Consider the following 21,141-nt stretch of genomic DNA (forward strand, 5'->3'; position numbering starts at 1 on the left):
AGCATATTTTTTTATATATATTTGCCAAAAAGACAATTTAAAAATACATCTGAACTGTTGAAAACGCATTTGAAATCTAAAAACATACGCTAGTCTTCAAACGTTAAACAAATATGTTGCACATCGAATGTCAGCCGGTTACAGTAACCTGCACGCAAAAAAACACTGAGGCAAAGGCAGTGGGCGAGAGAGAGAGAGAGAGAGAGAGAGAGAGAGAGAGAGAGAGAGAGAGAGAGAGAGAGAGAGAGAGAGAGAGAGAGAGAGAGAGAGAGAGAGAGAGAGAGAGAGAGAGAGAGAGAGAGAGAGAGAGAAATTGAAACTGCAGGATATGTCATGCTAGAGCTACACGCACGAGCAACAAGCATAGAGTACGACTGTGTCGAAATATATTTTCACGTTTTTTTCTCTTTTCTTTAATATTGCATTTATGTATTTCAGTTATTAATTCTATATTTGCATACCGCCCAATAAACACCGGCTACGGGGTATGTGTTCGGGATTAGTTTGACTAGTAGAAAGAAAGAAAGAAAATATGCTAAAAAACGCGCTTTTATTTAATCGGGTATTATAGTTCAGTTTTACTGTCGGCATAACGATACATTTTGCAGGTATCTGCGTTAACTTATCCGTTTCGTATTTATCCACTTCTTTTGAGGAAGGAAGATTTTAGTTGAAGCAATTATCTTTCAACAATCTTAAGCAACGCTATTATTATTATTATTATTATTATTATTATTATTATTATTATTATTATTATTATTATTATTATTATACTTGTATCGTTTTTCAAAATCGTATTCATACACTGGATACTGCTGCGTTAACGCTGAGTGACAAGTCTCCTTTCCTTGGCTTCAATGGGGTCGCAAAAAGCCTGAAGGTAAGTGAAAAAAAAACCCGATGTGCTTTTAGTATATTAACAGTACCGCTTTAAAAAATAAAATAAAAACGTGCACGCCAGGGTTGTTGTTTTCGGTACGTAATTAATTTCCCGTGTGAAATAAGTGGGTTCCGTTTCAGGAGCGGTTTGGCTTAACATTTTTGTTGACAACAATTCAACTTGTCCGCTGGAGTTTGTAACTCGGGGCGGGGTGAGAGGCGGGTATCCTGTGTTTTTTGATGTGCCTGTGTGTGTGGTTTTGCCCTGTTCCCTCAGCGGCCGCTCCTGCTCGCTAGCCCGGGTTCTGGGGCTGCTGTGCATTCCAAAGCCTCCAGCAGCGGTGCAAGCGTCGCTCACGGTGTTATCTGTGGATCAGCAACAAACACATTGGAGCTGGCAGCCCAATTTGGGTCACGCCAATGAGGATTTTGCGTTCAAAAATATTTCTTTTTAATATGTGGAGGGGATGTGCTTTTGTCCCATTAGCGCTGTAAAACAGAAATATGCGTTTTGTGTGGTGCGTGCTGTTTTGTATTTAATGCAAGTATTGCAATGTGTAAATATCATGGTGTTGCATTGAGGCTGAAGGATTAAGTGATTAGGGGTTAGGGGTTCAATAACTTGATTACAAATCTAAGTGCATTGTTTTCAATAGGCCAGTTTAACAGTATGGATCAATGTATCTGAAGATGACAGGCACATAGTCTACAAAAACAAGCCCTCTGAAGTGTTAGTAATGCTTTAAAATCAATTACGTTTCCTTGACAACTCGTGCCTGTATGTCTGTGTTTAGATCACACTTTAGAATTTTCAATATGCCTAGAGAACTGCCGATCCCATTGTGGTGTAACTTGGTGAGGACATTCTTTGAGTTATTTACAGTCATTCTAAAGCTTGGTCCCATGTAACTAAACTGGCAAGCTACAATACACATTTATTTATTTGTTTGTTCATAAGAACATAAGAACGTTTACAAACGAGAGGAGGCCCCATTCAGCCCATCTTGCTTGTTTGGTTGTTAGTAGCTTATTGATCCCAGAATCTCATCAAGCAGCTTCTTGAAGGATCCCAGGGTGTCAGCTTCAACAACATTACTGGGGAGTTGGTTCCAGACCCTCACAATTCTCTGTGTAAAAAAGTGCCTCCTATTTTCTGTTCTGAATGCCCCTTTATCTAATCTCCATTTGTGACCGCTGGTCCTTGTTTCTTTTTTCAGGTTCCCTGGGTTGTCAATACCTTTTAGGATTTTGAATGCTTGAATCAGATCGCCGCATAGTCTTCTTTGTTCAACGTGGCTCATTTAATTGGGCATCAGAAAATTATTTTGAGAGAGGGTGGATGAAATGCTGACTTGGAGAAAGTCACAATTAATGATTTGTGGTCATTTGCATTGATTGCGAACGTCATCCCTTCCTTGCTTTTTTTAATATGTCCGGTATGCAGGTGTTTCAGAGACGTAACTGCATTTGTGTGCTGGCACGGCACAGCATAGCTCCTTGTGGTTGGCCAGACTGTTCTTGATTGAAGAATAAGTGTGTTTTATAGATGGCATGAATACATATACTCTCTCTGTCGTGTCTTTTTTGTCTTTTTAACAAAGCAATCAAAAGTCATTTGATCTTCTTCAGCATCATATAATTAGCCCATAAAGATCATTGCATGTATCGCGATACTGAACCTGCGCATACCGCGATACTGAACCTGCGCATATCGCGATACTGAACCTGCGCATATCGCGATACTGAACCTGCGCATACCGCGATACTGAACCTGCGCATATCACGATACTGAACCTGCGCATATCACGATACTGAACCTGCGCATATCGCGATACTGAGCCTGCGCATATTACGATACTGAACCTGCGCATATCGCGATACTGAACCTGCGCATATCGCGATACTGAACCTGCACATATCGCGATACTGAACCTGCACATACCACGATACTGAACCTGCACATTAAAGTCTGATATCTGGTTCCACTTTTGGTAAAAGAAACCTGTTTGATGCCAAGGCTTCCAGATAGTGCTGCACTTCCTTGATTTAGCTGGAGGGCGACATTCTCCCCACCCCTTCAAGGGCGTCTTCCCTGTCAGTAGCCAATCAGCTGCTTCCCCTATTGACTGACATGCTTTCAGCCAGTAACAGATCACTGCTGAGTGAAATGGCCCAAGAAATGCAAGCAGAACACATTTCCTGTGAAAAAAAGGCAGAGAAAATCAAAATGTCCTTGAAACTTAAATCATAAATGTGTGTCTTTCAGAACTGCACACTTGAGACCTGTGTAGCGAATGAATGTGCAGGACAGATGAGATTCATGGAATTATTTTTCTGTTCCACGAACACGTTTGTACAGGATCTGCAGATTCTTTGCACACTCTTGTAAAGATCGGAGCTCCATCTCAAACGGTTATGCAGAAGAGGAAATGATGAAGCAGAATTGCAGTTCAGATCTGAGCCATCATGCACTTTCACTCACTCACACACGCACACACACACACACTGACACACACACTCACACACACACACACACACTGACACACACACACTGACACTCACACACACTGACACTCACACACACACTGACACACACTCACACACACACACACACACACTGACTCACACACACACACTGACACACACTCACACACACACACACACACACACACTGACACACACACACACTGACACACACACACACACTGACTCACACACACACACTGACTGACACACAGACACACACACTGACACACACACATTGACACGCACACACACACTGACACACACTCACACACACTGACACACACTCACACACACACACACACACACTGACACACACTCACACACACACACACACACTGACTCACACACACACACACACACACACTGACACACACTCACACACACACACACACACACACTGACTCACACACACACACACACACTGACACACACTCACACACACACACACACACACTGACTCACACACACACACACACTGACACACACTCACACACACACACACACACTGACACACACTCACACACACACACACACACTGACACACACTCACACACACACACACACACACACACACACACTGACTCACACACACACACACACAGGTAGACACACACTCACTCAGACACACACAGTTCTATTTAGTTGTAAAAAACATGTTTTACAAATTGGGGACGTCCCCACAACGTCGTTTTTTCAGGAGTTACTATCTTTGTGGGGGCATTTGCTCAAATTTTGTCCGCACATTGCTAGTAATACCTGCCCCCCCCCCCCCCCACACACTCGCTGTCAGCTTCCGCTGTTTGTTATCAAGTTGAAGCCATGCATCTGGCTAGAGCTGATCCGAGAAGAGAAACTCAACAGGAAACAGCTGGCTTGCTGTGCTGTAGGGGTCAGTCCCTCTTGCAGAGAGAGAGAGGACCGCTTTCACTGAAATCCCACTGCAAACCTGCGAGCTGGAATGACACAATCATTAACACAGGAGTCTAACGTTGGTATAGGGTACAGTTTGCTAATTGTGTTAAACATCTTGATGCTGAGTTGACTTTCAAGCATTAAGACAGCTGTTTTTTCTACAGTCCTGATGTGCTCCAATTGACAGCCATGTAAAGCCATTTTCAGTATTAAGACCGACCGTAGATCTTAAATGCATTACACCTCTGTGAAATCACTTTTATTAACATTATAAAAAATATTGAATATACTGCAGCAGTGTGCTAATGTGTTAGATCACCTAGATCTGTCAGGTATATCCTCTGTACCTGTCTGCATTAAAACCTCAGGGTGTGAGAATTTCAATCTCCGCTCCATGATCAGTGATACAGAAACGCTTGTGTGTGAAAATGTGGCAGACCACTTTGTTATTAATTTCTTAGCAGACGCCCTTATCCAGGGTGACTTACAATTGTTACAAGATATCACATTATTTTTTACATACAATTCCCCATTTATACAGTTGGGTTTTTACTGGAGCGATCTAGGTAAAGTACCTTGCTCAAGGGTACAGCAGCAGTGTCCCCCACTGGGGATTGAACCCACGACCCTCCGGTCAAGAGTCCAGAGTCCTGACCACTACTCCACACTACTGCCCAATTTGTTATTTAATTAGGCATCTTAAACAACTTCTAAAAGCCTCCTGCATTTTAGCATTAGTGGCTCTGATTTTTCCTATTTTAAAAAACTGCATGTGTGGCCTAATCAAGTCATCAATTAAATGATGGGACTCTTCTTTCCAAGATTTTCAGTGACAGTGGTTTGAATGCATATGCGCAAGAAACTCCCACCAGCAAGATCAATGGGGTGTTCTAATACGCTGACCGTATGTAGAGAACTGAATGCACCAAACTGTGGAGGAATTGGATTAAACTGACAGGGTGCAGTCAACCAATCCATTTGAAAGGTCTGCAGTAGAAGCTGTCCACCCACAGAGGCAGCAACAGGAGAGATTTCAAAAACAAGGCGCAGCCTCAGGACTGCGGGTCGTTCTGGTTGTTTCTTGTCTCGACTCGGACGCCCTGTTCCTGTTTTTGCTCCTGTTCAGTGTGTGCTGGGTGTTGGCCTGGTAGAAAGATTGTGTTGTTATTGTCGTTTGACTTTATTACTACCTGTGGTTGATGGCTGATAACCCCAGTGGCAAACAACGCCGAAGCCTTCAAGCAAGATTCTTTCTCGTAGGCTTGCGTGTTAAGAACCGCCCGTCTTCACAGTTATGTCTGTCTGCCGTCCGTTGGAAGGGGAAGAGAGATCTGGTGCAAAACTGGGCGCAAAAACACAACGAAGCACAGAATATACTGGCAAAGTCCTTTTCAATGAAGGCTCTTTTAGTGTTTCTGAATGTGCCCTCGCGTGTTTAATAGTGGTGGATGGTAAAGCACAGATTGGAATTCAAATAGCTTTTTGTTTTTTAAGGTTTTAAAAACAGGGAGCTTGATGCGCTGATCCTGTCTGTCTGCCTGCCTGTCTGTCTGTCCGTGTCTGTCACGCTCTACATAACACAATAACTGCCTTCGTTTTGCACCTATCTTCACCACACTTGTAGCCTCTACTCTTAGACTCCTATAGACGTTTCGGATTGCAGAACTATCGTGAAGGTTTTTCTTGGAGATACCCAGGTTTTATGATGGCTGTACAGTAAACGCATTTCAATGACGCACGTACATCAACGTATGAAATGAACAGAATAAGTAAGAGAAAAGCAACAGGCAAGTGTATGTTAATGAACTGTAATTAAAAAAAACAAACAAACCATTGGAATGTGAGTCTGATGATGAGGACAAGTTATCGGGTTACAAAACACTGCTGTTGCAGTTTTGAATCGGGTGCCAAAAAATGTGTTATTTTAAGAGAAGTTCCTGTTTAGCAGAAGCTTGTTCCCTAAAACGAAACGTTCTCTTAGGAGGTGATCCTATACGCAAAGATGATTGTATAGATAAACACACACACACACACACACACACACACACACACACACACACACACACACACACACATATATACATAATGTACAAAGTCAGATAATGAACTAACATACTGCACATTTGAAATTCAGTATATATAGACTGCATTGCATAACATGAGGAATAAAGTACCCCCTAACTGTACAGCACTCCACGCTGAGCGCCTTTACCAGATGCGCCTCTCTGACTTATAACAGATTTAGTGCAGTTGTGGTATGTGGTAATAACACCGTGTGCTGTATTAAACTACATGGCTTGCAGGAAGTCTCTAGTACCTTTCTAATTATATCAACAGCATCACCGAATGATCTTCAGCAGCAATGCAGCAGCCACAATGGCGATAGTCACGCTTCTAATATATTTTATATGTGCTATTGCGGTCCATAGGACTGAAGCAGCTGAACATGCAGCCGCGTGCAAATGTATTCGAGCACCTCAAGATGTGTCGTTGATTTATATGTCAGGCAGCAGTGTGGAGTAGTGGTTAGGGCTCTGGACCGGAGGGTCGTGGGTTCAATCCCAGGTGGGGGGGGGCACTGCTGCTGTACCCTTGAGCAAGGTACTTTACCTAGATTGCTCCAGTAAAAAACCCAACTGTGTAAATGGGGAATTGTATGTGAAAATAATGTGATATCTTGTAACAATTGTAAGTCGCCCTGGATAAGGGCGCCTGCTATGAAATAAATAATAATATACCTATGTGACATGGCGGAACTTGAGGGGAGAGAATCAAAACAAATTCTCCAACACCAAAACACTACCCTGGGCAGTCACCTTACCTGATTATTATTATTATTATTTATTTCTTAGCAGACGCTCTTATCCAGAGCGACTTACAATTGTTACAAGATATCACATTATATTTACATACAATTACCCATTTATACAGTTGGGTTTTTACTGGAGCAATCTAGGTAAAGTACCTTGCTCAAGGGTACAGCAGCAGTGTCTCCCACCGGGGATTGAACCCACGACCCTCCGATCAAGAGTCCAGAGCCCTAACCACTACTCCACACTGCTGATCCCAGTTTTCATTTTACTTTCGTTCTCCTGTCTCGCTCTCGTTCGCTCCTCTGAACACCCACCTTTTGCAGACAGTCTTTTATATCATGGCCGAGGGGTTAACTGGCTATTGATGATCTTATTACCCCTCTGCCCAAGTAGAATAATTACGCGCGTCTGCCAGCTAATTCAAGAATTACTATCTGACAGTCCTGCATCACCACGAGGTATTTCAAAATAAAACAACAAAATAATAACACATCCCGGCACCTCGCTCGTCCTGCCCAACGATAACAAAACCACGGCCTTTTCACCGTCATATTTACAATACATAAATAAATAAGTCATAATAAAACCAAACAAATACACTTTACAGCATGGCTCTCCTCTGCCCTGCCACAACCTGCCTCTATGAATACACCTCTGGGCGTGAGAATCTCAGTTTGTAATCAGTGATATAGAACCAACAGGCACTCATGAGTGAACACGCTAGACCGCTTTGTGCTTTAATTAGACATCTTAAATAACTTCTTAAAAGTCTCCCGCGTTCTACCGTTTGTGACTCTGTGTTCCTCTTCTCTTACTATTTTAAATGAATTGCATGCGTGGCTGATTAAAGTCATCAATTAAATGAGACCATCGCTAACGTCCCTGTTTTGACGATTTTCAGTTCCAGTGGTTTGATTTCATGCACACAACTAATCCAAACTACAGAAGCAATGGGGTCCTAATACATGTGCACGCTGCTGTATAAGGTTTTTTTTATGTGGAGAATCAGATTAATTTGTTCAGATTCTTAAATTACAGATATTTGAATATTGAAAAGCTACTTGAAATGGATATACAAAAAATGACTGTGTTCATGTAACAGAATGTGTCTGTAACTGTATCAAAGATATCTGAAAGGAAACCATTACATTATGAATGAGTTATTTAGCAGGCGCTTTTTATCCAAAGCGACTTACAGAGACTAGGGGGGTGGGGGTGAACTATGCATCATCAACTACTGCTGCTGCTGCTGCAGAGTCACTTACAACAGAACCTCCATTTTACGTCTCATCCGAAAGACGGAACACAAGGAGGTGAAGTGACTTGGTTCACACACACAGTGAGTCAGTGGCTGAGCTGGGATTGAACCAGTGGCCCTTTTCTTTATCCACTGGACCGCCAAAACGCACAATTTTGGCAACGGTTCAGACGTATAAGCTGTTTGCTTAACGCTTGGATAATGATTACATGTTTAAAGTCTAAACTATTAATGTCTCTTATTTTGACGAAACGTAACCATAGGAACAGGTAATGCTCACTGCTGGTCACGCATTGCGATTTGCCATTCATGATTTATCTTGTTCCTTTCCAGTTATTTTGCTGAAAACCTGCGGCGTGCATGTTGACCAGAAGGAGGCGCTAGAGAGAGAGAGACAGTTGACACAATGGAACCCATAACTCTAGAAGACTCTGCCACTATTGATGAGCTGGTACAAGCCTGCATCGATGCGTTTGGTAAGTTTATTGTATTTGAACACCACGCTTTGTGATCTGAGAAAGAGCTCACAGTGGATTTTAAAGGGTCATTAATGACATGGTCTTTCTGCTGCCTATAGAGTCGATTCTCGTTAACACAGATTTCAAGGGACCAGAAAAATCTAAACCCCGGGAGCATTTAAAACACACACTTGGATTCGGTCCTGTTCAGTCAGACCCCCTTTAAAAGGTGTAACAGTTCATTCTTTGTCGATGAACCGTGATATTTTCTTTGTGTGATGCATCGTTATAAAGGCCTGTATCGTTTGTGTGGCGGTCCAAGACCAACAGCATAGCACAGCTCGTTGTTTTTATAATTCCTGTGAACACTTACGCTCCCTGATTCATTGAATTGTCTTTTAATAAAACAGTCCATCCTTCAATGATAATTTGATCCAATGCTTAAAAAAATGTGCTTGTAAAATCCTGGCTCAGCCAACGACTCACTGTGTGTGTGTGTGTGTGTGTGTGTGTGTGTGTGTGTGACCCTGAGCAAGTCACTTCACCTCCTTGTGCTCCGTCCTTCGGATGAGACGTAAAACAAACGAGCTCCTATTGGAAGTGACTCTGCAGCAGCAGCAGCAGCAGTTGTTGATGAAGCAGAGTTCACCCCCCTAGTCTCTGTAAGTCGCTTTGGATAAAAGCGTCTGCTAAATGACTAATAATAATAATAATAATAATAATAATAATACAAGTAGCCCTCCAAGACCATTGCATGTATATCGATACTTATTGTATGGCCATTATTATTGGATATTTGTATTATATAAATTGTATTGCAACTTGATTATGTCAGCTGTTGATTGTTATTCACTTTTAATAGGTAATTTATGACTAACGTCGTATGTATTTTTAATCACATATTCAATAGGAGGTTATTGCTATAGTTTTAGAGTAGAAATATGGAGATTGTCATCAATGTCTGCCCGGGGACTGTCGATGAAATGATCCTGCTGGTGAAATTGAAAATGCAATGCATCTTGTGTCATGTCATGTAAGTGACACTTATGTTATAATTGTCCCTGATTAAATAAATCCCCAAATCTGGGGCAGTGGTGTGGTAATGATGGGCTGCTCTCCTGTTGGCATGCTGTTCTCCTGTCCTGTTCAATGTGTCTTTGTGTTGCAGACGAGACAGGGGAGCGTAAAGACAGCACCTTGCTTCGCATGTTTCTTCTGATGCACCCCTGGTACCTGCCCTCCACCGAACTCGCCAAGAAACTGCTCACCAAATATCCTTTCCTTTGTGTAGTACTCGCCTCTCTTTCGTTTTTAAAGAGGCCGTGTGTCTCTGTGCAGAGTGTGTTCAATCATTTACCTGGAAGCAAACTAAACGAAGGGTTCCTAAACGCAGTGCAACAGACGGGAAACGTTTGCAGTATTATATGTTGTGATAAAGATGTGTATTTACACTCTTTCAGAAATGGGAATTTTCACGGAGAGCTGCATAACCATGAAACTGAAATACAGCCTTTAAATTCTAGTTCAGAAATAAAAGTTAGTGTTTAAGATTGAACTTTAGAGCTCAAAGCGAAAAAGGTGACCTTGATCTGGTTTCAGTTTCTAGTTTCTTTTCTCTAAATCGTTTTGGTCTATGTTTTCAGACGGTTTTGTTCTGTGTTTTGACACACCAGATTCTCACATCCTCAACTTGGGCTAAAGAAGGTTCTTGGCAAGTTTCGTGATATTTGGAGAAACGTAACCCATTCTAAAATGACTCCCTTATAGAAAGAGATGAAGAACTATTGGAATGGGTTCTCTAGATATCTGCAAAACGTTGAAGTCTATGCTGTACTGGGGTTACCCCTTGAAATAGGAAATTCATGCAGTCCAAGATCACGATTCACCATGACTGAAAATAGGAGGCACTTTTTTACACAGAGAATTGTGAGGGTCTGGAACCAACTCCCCAGTAATGTTGTTGAAGCTGACACCCTGGGATCCTTCAAGAAGCTGCTTGATGAGATTCTGGGATCAATAAGCTACTAACAACCAAACGAGCAAGATGGGCTGAATGGCCTCCTCTCGTTTGTAAACTTTCTTATGTTTTCTTATGACTGTAAAACTGATGTCATAGAATCCAGCTGTAGGGTATAGATGGATCAAATTACCCCCTAAGTCTATCGATCTCTGTTTGACATGCATATTTTGACAATGTTTAAACTTGTCTGTAAAATTCTAAAAATGTAACGCTAATAATAATGCTTGACTCTTAGGCTATTATTATTTATTTCTTAGCAGATGCCCTTATCCAGGGCGACTTACAGTTGTTACAAGATATCACATTATTTTTACATACAATTACCCATTTATACAGTTGGGTTTTTACTGGAGCGATCTAGGTAAAGTACCTTGCTCAAGGGTACAGCAGCAGTGTCCCCCACCTGGGATTGAACCCACGACCCTCCGGTCAAGAGTCCAGAGCCCTAACCACTACTCCACACTGCTGCCCTATTGAAAATCCATTTTCTTTATAGAAGTTTCCCATAGTAAAAGCTGATCAAAGTGTGGTAAAGCACAGCATTGCAAAGCCCATAGGGGTAATCATATTAAACAAGCAAGGTTTAAGCGTGGGAATAGCTGGGCAAACAGAAAGGTTTGTCTCTCTGTCCGTCAAACTGTCTGCGCGCTTGCATTTGAAAGTTTACCTAAGAAAAACTCTTGTCCGATTGTGATGAAGCCTGTGTCGAAATCTGGGGCTGCCTGTCCGTCAAACCTTCTTGCTTACATTTTTAAATAAAGTCTGGGGAACGGCAGATCGCGATGAAACTTGAACAGGACGTATTAAAAAAAAAAAAAAAGGCGCTTCCTGTTTGTGCGCTGTGCTGTGCTGGGTGTGGAAGCGTGCCAGTGTGCAGACGGCCACTGATACAGGGAGTTCGCAAGCGCTGATGGAAGCTGTGTGGCCTGACCAGACACAGGAACCATCTGTGTGCTAGAAATATACCTGCTGTGGTCAGTGTACAGTTTAGCTAGCTAACCTTTGCAACTCTAACTGGATTCAGAAAGAGCTCAATAAGACAGATTGTAAAAGGGTGTATTGTTCTGCTGTAATAACGTGTTAATTTATGTTCCCTTTTTATGATATATCGAGTTCTGAGATACAAGAGTTTACTGTATTTTGTGTTCAAGCTCCCACTGGTTCATGGTGCATTTTACTGTGTTGTGTTGCATTGGTCCAAGGGTGGCCAAATCACGGTCCTGGAGGTGATATTCCACTCCAGGTTTTACTACTTCAGGGTCTGGATGAAGGTTTTAATTGGTTCAGTTAAACCATTTGGAACAGGGTTGGAACGAAGAGCAGGAGCGGAATGGCTTTCCAGGACCGCGATTGGCCATCCTGGCTTGAGTCCAGCTACTAAAAACCAGAGCAATTCTAAAAAAATAAACCCTTTAAAAGAAAGTAAATGCCCCCCCCCCCCCCCCCAAAAAAAAAACTAAACAGTTCCTTAACAAGACCGCACATCTCAAGAAGAGGAAAGCAGTACTGGGGTGAGGACGAGGATTTGTCATCTGGTCAGGTAAGATTGGGAACAAATGCATTCAATTTAAAAATGCACTCAAATGAAGACTGCTTTTGCTAATGTCACTGTGATAGGGGTGCGCGGTTCTCCGCTGAGAGACATTGGGGAGACCCACCGAAATTGCATTTTGACAAGCTTTATTTGCAAACACGTTTTTGTTTACGAACAAAAATAACCTGCAAGCTTTTGCACATAATTCAGATTCGGTGCTAGTTATGTCTCTTTTTTTTCTCTTTTCATAATCTGTTTTAAGGACTGTAATGCTTAAAAGTATTTTCTTGGACGTTTTACCTGTAGCACAAACATTTGGCCCCTTTTATTTTAAATGGTACAGTCCGCGCGTGGTCGTGGAAGGTCCATTTCTGTGGAATGAGCCATGTCGGCAGTGCTGGGAGGGGTGTTTTGGTAACGGAAGGTTCTTGTGGTGGTTGCAGGTACTGGATCTCTGAGTTTCCTGCTGAGTTTGACCTCAATCCTGAGCTGGCCGATCAGATCAAGGGACTGAAGGACTCGCTGAGTCAGGAGGGCAACGTCCGGCACAGTCGACTCATTGACATAGAGAGCGTGTGAGTGACCCACTGACCCCTGACCCCTGACCCCTGAATCCATTAAAAAACAGCTTCCAACTAGAACTATTTTTTCCCCACAATCCCCTTAACTTTTTATTCAGAGCAATACCTGCAGTAATTTATAAAATAACAATACAATGCATGTAAATTGCAAGTGTTGCTTGGAGAGAATCAGTGTTCTGTGAAGTTCAGTCTCTAGGTATCTTTTAATGTTACTAAAGATTGAATTTGACTTTTCATTGAACTTTTTAACTGACTCGCATGTCTGGCTTTCCCGCTAACTATCTTGATTTTGCACCAAACTGTTATCGTGTGCTCCTAGTGAATTGTGAGATTGTAGTCCTTGACGTTTTCTAAGAACAGTTTCTGACAGACAACTCCTAAATCACCCAGTCTAGAAGTTTGTGTCCATTGATCTGTAATTGATTGTATAGATTAGTATGAATTTGAGCTTTTCTTGTTGTGAAATTAACATGTTTTTTAAAAAGGATTTCTACCTGCCAACAAAAAAAAAGAAACAGGTTCAAGGGAATTCCTTTAGACGTTCCAAATATCTGCTAGTCTTAAAATAAGGTAGCCATGCAATATAAAGACATTGCAGTCTTGTATGGCAGACAGTTGTATTGTGTTTCCTCTGACGACCCTGTGTTTGTGTGTCCAGTCCCTCGTACGAATGGAAGAGACAGGTGACTCAGCGACAGCCCTCCCTCTCGAAGAAGCGCAAGATGTCCCTTCTGTTCGACCACCTGGACTCCTCCGAGCTGGCCGAGCACCTGACCTACCTGGAGTTCAAGTCCTTCAGCAAGATCCTGGTAACCACACAGCACCTCCATCTGTCGGATGACAACTCAAACAAGTGTTTTCTCATTGTCTTCAAACAATATGATCTCGTCATGCTTATCAACATACTGACTCTACGAGAGCGCTCTGCAGTGTTGAGAGTGGAGTTCTCTTTCCTATACTAGTAGAGCGCTCTGCAGTGTTGAGAGTGGAGTTCTCTTTCCTATAGTCCTCTATACAGCTCTGCAGTGTTGAGAGTGGAGTTCTCTTTCCTATACTAGTAGAGCGCTCTGCAGTGTTGGGAGTGGAGTTCTCTTTCCTATACTAGTAGAGCGCTCTGCAGTGTTGAGAGTGGAGTTCTCTTTCCTATAGACCTCTGGACAGCTCTGCAGTGTTGAGTGGAGTGCTCTTTCCTATACTACTAGAGCGCTCTGCAGTGTTGAGAGTGGAGTTCTCTTATATAGTTAACAGTATGTTGAACCTTGCAGTCTGTAGTAATCCCTGTCTGTTTGTGTGTGTGTCACTCACTCTCTCTCTCTCTCTCTCTCTCTCTCTCTCTCTCTCTCTCTCTCTCTCTCTCTCTCTCTCTCTCTCTCTCTCTCTCTCTCTCTCTCTCTGTGTCACTGTGTGTCTGTGTGCATCTCTGTGGCTGTCTCTCTGTATCTGTGTGTCCTGTATGTCTGTGTGACTCTCTGTCTGTGTGTCTCTGTCTCTGTGTGCGTGTGCGTGTCTCAGTTCCAGGACTATCACAGCTTCGTCATGCATGGGTGCACGGTGGATAACCCCATCCTGGAGCGCTTCATCACTCTCTTCAACAGCGTCTCCCAGTGGATCCAGATGATGGTGCTGAGCAAACACACTGCCCAGCAAAGAGCCGCTGTCATCAAGCAGTTCATCCAGGTGGCACAGGTACAGAGGAAGGGAAGGGAAGGGGGCAGAGTCAAGCTTTGAGGCAGGGTCACACAGTGTGTGTGTGTGGGATCACTGCCCAGTGCAGTAACGTACCTCTGTGTGTGTGTGTGTGTGTGTGTGTGTGGGATCTCTGCCCGGTGCAGTAATGTACCTCTGCGTGTGTGTCTGTGTGTGAGTGATCTCTGCCTGGTGCAGTAACGTCTCTCTCTCTCTCTATCTGTATCTGTCTCTGTTACAGAAGCTGCTGCAGCTCCAGAATTTCAACACTCTGATGGCGGTGGTGGGGGGGCTCAGTCACAGCTCCATCTCCAGACTCAAGGAGACTCACCAACACATCACTCCCGACGTGAGCAAGGTGAGGAGGGGAGGGGAGGGGAGGGGAGGGGAGGGGAGAGGGGGGAAGACACACAACCACATCACCCCTGATGTGAACAAGGTGAGGAGAGAGGAGAGGAGAGGGGAGGGGAGGGGAGGGGAGAGGGGGGAAGACACACAACCACATCACCCTTGATGTGAACAAGGTGAGGGGAGGGGAGAGAAGGGGAGGGGGAGACGAGAGATGTTTTGCCTTTTCTAACTTTATAAAACAGTCAATAACGTTACAGTAAGTGTAGTAATACTAAAAGAATTGCTTGCTAAAGAGTTTTGTAAGTTTCATTCAATATTGCTAATTCATTTATTAATGTTGGAGTCCCAAGTTTGCCAGAGCATTTAAAATCTTATTAAAAACTTTTCTTTCTTTCTTTCTTTCTTTCTTTCTTTCTTTCTTTCTTTCTTTCGATCCTTATAAACAGTAAAAAGAAAGCCAGTTCTTTGTTTAGCATCTTTATCACTGTCTTTATACAGAATCACAAACCCATTTCCAATGGGAAAGGCTTTATTTACGCATTCTATTCTGTTAGAGGCAGGCGACGTCCTTGAGAGGTTAGCGTCTTTATTACAAGGACGTCCTCCGGGGCATCGAGCAAACAGTCACACGATTCAAGACAGCACAGCGCCTTCTTAAACACACAGCCACAATACCAGAGGGGCAGACTAAACAACGCTGAGCAGAAGTTATGAGTCACACACAGAGACGACAGGGGGAGATTTGGTAGCTAGAGAATAATGTTACCTTAACATATTGAATTGCATACCGCTTGGTAGGTTTCCCATATACTTAACAAAAGAAAAAACTGTCAAAAATGGAAAAATGTGACATTTCGAAATCTAACATGAAATACTGTACTGCTGTTCTGGCTTCCAGTAGACTCACAATATCATTTTGTGATTTTCTTTGATTACATGATGTTAAATAAAAAATTCGGATCCTATAGCTTTTTTTTTTGTCTCAATCCTAAAATTCTAGGTGATGCTAAACCTTTAGCCATAGCTGTACTTGCATAAAAACATTATGTAATTATGTGTAAGTGCACATGTCTTTACTAAGTAACTGCTATGTAAATACACAGTAATTAGAGACACAAGACAGAGTGTCTCTAGAAAGAGTGCAAAGATGAGCGACCAGAATTATTCTGGGTTTAAAAGGCATGTCGTATGCAGACGGGCTAAAAGAATTGAATCTATTCAGTCTTGAACAAAGAAGACTACGCGGCGATCTGATTCAAGCATTCAAAATCCTAAAAGGTATTGACAACCCAGGGGACCTGAAAAAAGAAACAAGGACCAGGGGTCACAAATGGAGATTAGATAAAGGGGCATTCAGAACAGAAAATAGGAGGCACTTTTTTTACACAGAGAATTGTGAGGGTCTGGAACCAACTCCCCAGTAATGTTGTTGAAGCTGACACCCTGGGATCCTTCAAGAAGCTGCTTGATGAGATTCTGGGATCAATAAGCTACTAACAACCAAACGAGCAAGATGGGCCGAATGGGGCCTCCTCTCGTTTGTAAACTTTCTGATGTTCTTAATGTGAAACTCCTGTAATCTGGCACTGCTCTGAGCTCCTCCTCTCTCGATGCCTCCAGGTGTTCGACAGCCTGACAGAGCTGGTGACCTCGTGTGGGAACTACAGCCAGTACCGGAAGCGCTTTGCGGAGTGCGAGGGGTTCCGCTTCCCCATTCTGGGGGTCCACCTGAAGGACCTGATCGCTGTGCACGTGGCGCTGTCCGACTGGGCCGACAAGGAGAAGACCCGGGTCAACCTGGTCAAGGCCCAGCAGCTGTACACCATCCTGAACGAGCTCGCCAAGATCCAAGTGACACCGCCACGCATCGACGCCAACAACGACCTGGTCAACTTGCTAACGGTCAGACCCCTTCTCATAGGCGTCGGGGAGCCGAAGAAAAGTTTGGGAACGAGAAAAAGCCACTCGGCCCATTAAGGCTCATCCCTTGTTAGCACGCCATCCTACTGGGGGAAACTCATTTAAAAGCACAGAATCTATTCTTTTTTTTAACGTTCCCAGTGTTTTAGATCCTACAATGTCAACTGTTATGTTAAATATATTTCCGGGGGCTCCAGTAAAGGCGCTCCGCGTGGAGTGCAGGATGCGCCCTATAGCCTGGAGATCGCAGGTTCGAATCCAGGCTATGTCATTGCTGACGGTGCCAGGGGGGGTTCTGGTGCACAATTGGCCATTCAGATCTGTGTTGTCCTCCGGTACTACAGGTCTGGTGGCTTTGACCGTGGATCCGCAGTGCGAAAAAGGACGGATTGGCAGGAACGCGTTTCGGAGGACGCATCTTTCAGCCTCCGTTCCCCCCCATGGAGCTGGGGGGTTGCAGCGGTGAACCGGGATACAAATAATAATTGGGCATTCCAAATTGGGGAGAAAACCAGGGCAAAAACCATTGGCGACGACTACATTTAAAAAATAAATGAATAGTAATTTTCGGAGGACAGTGTTTCTAACAAGTTAGGTTGTGTGTAGGGTGTCTCTAACATCAGAAATCATTTCACACAATGTGAGTAATCAGAGCCCCAGCTGCACAAGATCACAGCTCTTCTGCAATAGAGCATCTGCTCTTACCGTTTTAAAAAGGAAGAAATTTTCTAAAATCTTTACAAGACTGAACACAGCAGGCAGTGCAGGTGTAATAATGTTTGCTGTGATCTCTCCTTGCAGGTGTCCCTGGATCAATATCACACAGAAGAGGACATCTATCAGCTGTCCTTAACGAGAGAACCACGGCAACACTCCAAATCCACTGTGAGTATCTAGAACCAGAACCTAGAACCAAGCCATAGTCAGTTACCTAGAACCAAATCAAAGTACATTACCTAGAACCGGTCGGTCGTTTATTACCTAGAACCAACCGTTGGTGTATTACCTAGGACCAAGCCCAAATGTGCTACCTAAAACCAAACAAGAACCATAGTGGATGACTTAGAACTAGGGGTGTTAAAATGCTAAATTTCCTAAAGATTTAAACTTTGGGACAAACCAGAGTTTGAAAGGGTTAAACTTATTGGGAATGTTTGTAACCAATCAGAGAAGGCATCGCAAGAAGTTCTCCATCGCTGTTTTATAAATGACTGCAGTGTGTTTGTGTGCATAAGACGGTGTCTGTGCAGCATTTAACTGTGTATGGAAAATACTGTGAAGGAATATTGGAAGTGAAATAAATTGGCCTAGACTGTACACTTACACTGCTGCTAATACCTGTGTTTTTTTGACAGTGGTTGTAAATGTTTAGGCAAAATTCTGACAACACTGTTATCTGCTCTTGAGCTGCCCCGATATCAAATCGTACTGGGTTTTGTATTTGCTCTTATTAGGACTGAAGTCATTGTGTTTTGTATCTTGCTCTTAATTGTACTGTAATTCTTGATATGTATTTTATTTTGAATACAACTGTAAGTCGCCCTGGGTAAGGGGCTTCTGCTAAGAAATAATAATAATAATAATAATAATAATAATAATAATAATAATAATAATTTACCTAGAAGCCTTAGTAAGCAGTCAATGTAAGTTGTTTGGTTGTTTCCCTCCCCCCAGCCTAACCCCGCCCCCAAATCCTCGATGATTGACGAGTGGGCATCCGCAGTGAAGCCCAAGGCAGACCCGGAGATCATCAGCAAACACATCGAGAAGATGGTGGAGGCAAGTGACAAAGCATCACAGTTCAGAGGCTAGCCAGAGCTGGCAACTGTGAAATTAAGATCGACCGCACTTCGGATACTTTTAATGTTAATTTAAACTTGGTTAACTTTTAAAGGTCCGCAGTGGCTAACCAAAGACTTTTAACTTTACCGTGCCCTTATAATTACTTCTACATAATTAAAAGGAGTTCAACCATTACTTTAAGCGCAGTGTAGAAACCAGGACCAGAGGACAACACAGAAATAATTGGACTTAGGACAGAGGGTGGGAGGTGCTTCTTCACACAGAGAGTGGTGAGGGGATGGAATGGGTTACCTAGCCATGCTGTTGAGGCTGAATCACTGGGATCCTTTAAGTCCCCGACTTGACAATGTTTTGAGATCAATCAGAGATCGAGCTCGGAGGAGTTTAGGAACGCCTAGATCAGGGCTGGTCTTTGGTCCAACCCAGATCTAAATCGTTTACTTGAACCAATCAATCCTCCATGCAGACACTGAAGGAGACTGGCTGGTCCAGTGGTTAAAGAAAGAGGCTTGTTACCAGGAAGTTCCAGGTTCAATCTCAGCCATTGACTCACTGTGTGTGACCCTGAGCAAGTCACTTCACCTCCTTATGCTCCGTCCTTCGGATGAGACGTAAAACAAACAAGGTCCTATTGCAAGTGACTCTGCAGCAGCAGTTGATGATGCAGAGTTCACCCCCTAGTCTCTGTAAGTTGCTTAGGATGAAAGTGTCTGCTAAATGACTAAATAATAATTATATTAATATGTAGTTTAATTGCGTCAAAACCTGGAGTGGAATAATGGACTGGAATTGCTTGGATACCCCAGATCTAGGAAAGTACCATCTGATGTTCTGAGAGTGTGCTTTCCTAAACTCTCTTACTCTGAATCCAGGTGATATTACTGAACAGCTGATACATTGTTTCAAGTTCTGGTGAAAACACCGAGTGTCAGAACCTGTTTGTTTTAATTGTAGATTTTCTGATGCTGTGTGTGGAGCTGAGTCTGTATTTACATGCGGTTTGGAAACAGCAAACCTAGCAAGATTAGGAAGAAGTGAAACAGCAGAACTGGCCAATATCTGTCTGTTAATGCAAACTGCTGTGTTTTTTAGTTTTACTTCCCCATCGGGTTACAAATGACTAATTATTAAAAACAACAATAATAATAATTTAAAAAAATCTCTAGAATACATGATTTATTTACAAGCTGAGCCTATTGGTTACACTTAAACACACACAACCTCTGAGTGAAGACATTGAGAAAGACTTCTAGTCGTCACGTTTGCCATTGAATTTATAAAGTTCATTTTAGTATTTCTAAATTCAGCACTGCTGAGTGTTTTAATAGTTGTAACACACACACACATACACATACAGACACACATACACCCACACACACACACTGCATACCCTCGTTGGCCACGATTTAACATCTGCAATGGTGTGAACTCTATGGAGTTTAAGAAGTTGCCTTGCTATAAGCTTTGAAACAAACATCTATGCATTATAAAACAGATAGGAAACTTAACATGGTGCAATTCTACACACAGTGACTGACGAGGATATAGTGCAGATTCCCTGTTCTAATCCGCATGGAGATTGCAGCAACAATGAATTTTGCAAATAATAATACTGCTAAAATACAATATGAACTAGCATGCAACAAGTTAGGATCACAGCGAGTTATATCTACAGTGACATGTTAGCAGTGCAATAGTGCAAGGATAGCGCATCAGCTGAGGATCCAGTAACGTGGTGCTGAGGTCAGGCAAGTCCAGTGCAAGGGCAGTAGTGTGGAGTAGTGGTTAGGGCTCTGGACTCTTGACCGGAGGGTCGTGGGTTCAATCCCAGGTGGGGGGACACTGCTGCTGTACCCTTGAGCAAGGTACTTTACCTAGATTGCTCCAGTAAAAACCCAACTGTATAAATGGGTAATTGTATGTAAAAAATAATGTGATTTCTTGTAACAATTGTAAGTCGCCCTGGATAAGGGCGTCTGCTAAGAAATAAATAATAATAATAAAGTATAAGAGATCTACAAAGGTGCAGTCTAAAAGGGTGGGTCTTTTCTGACCATGTGAACACTGTAAATTAGCAGACAGACACACAGAGAGACACACACACTGACCCAGACATTTGACCACTTGTTTTTCTCAGTCTGTATTTAAGAATTTCGACACGGACGGAGACGGACACATCTCCCAAGAAGAGTTTGCGATCATCAGGAATAACTTCCCTTACCTCAGCAAGTTTGGGGAGCTTGATCAGAATGAGTGAGTAATTCAATCTGAAACGTGCGTCCTGCTTTCGGGACGTTATTATAAAGTGTAACAAACTCAATTTATTTTAAGCAGTTTCACTGTTTTTCTCTTCCCAGTTTGAATCACTGGTGCACTTTCTAATCAGGAAAACTAGCTAGG

General features: G+C 42.8%; 1 protein-coding gene across 1 annotated transcript in view; it reads left to right on the forward strand.

The window, feature by feature from the left end:
- The first annotated feature begins 282 nt into the window (after positions 1 to 282).
- LOC117398603 (RAS guanyl-releasing protein 2-like) overlaps positions 283 to 21,141 on the forward strand; it is a 30,534-nt gene continuing 9,675 nt past the window's right edge. The window contains exons 1-12 of the mRNA XM_034915312.2: positions 283 to 880; positions 8,722 to 8,864; positions 10,015 to 10,117; positions 12,350 to 12,406; positions 12,844 to 12,975; positions 13,640 to 13,790; positions 14,494 to 14,667; positions 14,909 to 15,025; positions 16,639 to 16,920; positions 17,740 to 17,823; positions 18,613 to 18,717; positions 20,879 to 20,994. Of these exons, the coding sequence (XP_034771203.1) occupies positions 8,795 to 8,864; positions 10,015 to 10,117; positions 12,350 to 12,406; positions 12,844 to 12,975; positions 13,640 to 13,790; positions 14,494 to 14,667; positions 14,909 to 15,025; positions 16,639 to 16,920; positions 17,740 to 17,823; positions 18,613 to 18,717; positions 20,879 to 20,994 (1,391 nt within the window). The 5' untranslated portion in view covers positions 283 to 880; positions 8,722 to 8,794. The remainder of the gene's footprint in view (positions 881 to 8,721; positions 8,865 to 10,014; positions 10,118 to 12,349; positions 12,407 to 12,843; positions 12,976 to 13,639; positions 13,791 to 14,493; positions 14,668 to 14,908; positions 15,026 to 16,638; positions 16,921 to 17,739; positions 17,824 to 18,612; positions 18,718 to 20,878; positions 20,995 to 21,141) is intronic.

The sequence above is a fragment of the Acipenser ruthenus genome, chromosome 51 (assembly GCF_902713425.1).
Source record: "Acipenser ruthenus chromosome 51, fAciRut3.2 maternal haplotype, whole genome shotgun sequence".
Taxonomy (NCBI): Eukaryota; Metazoa; Chordata; class Actinopteri; order Acipenseriformes; family Acipenseridae; genus Acipenser; species Acipenser ruthenus.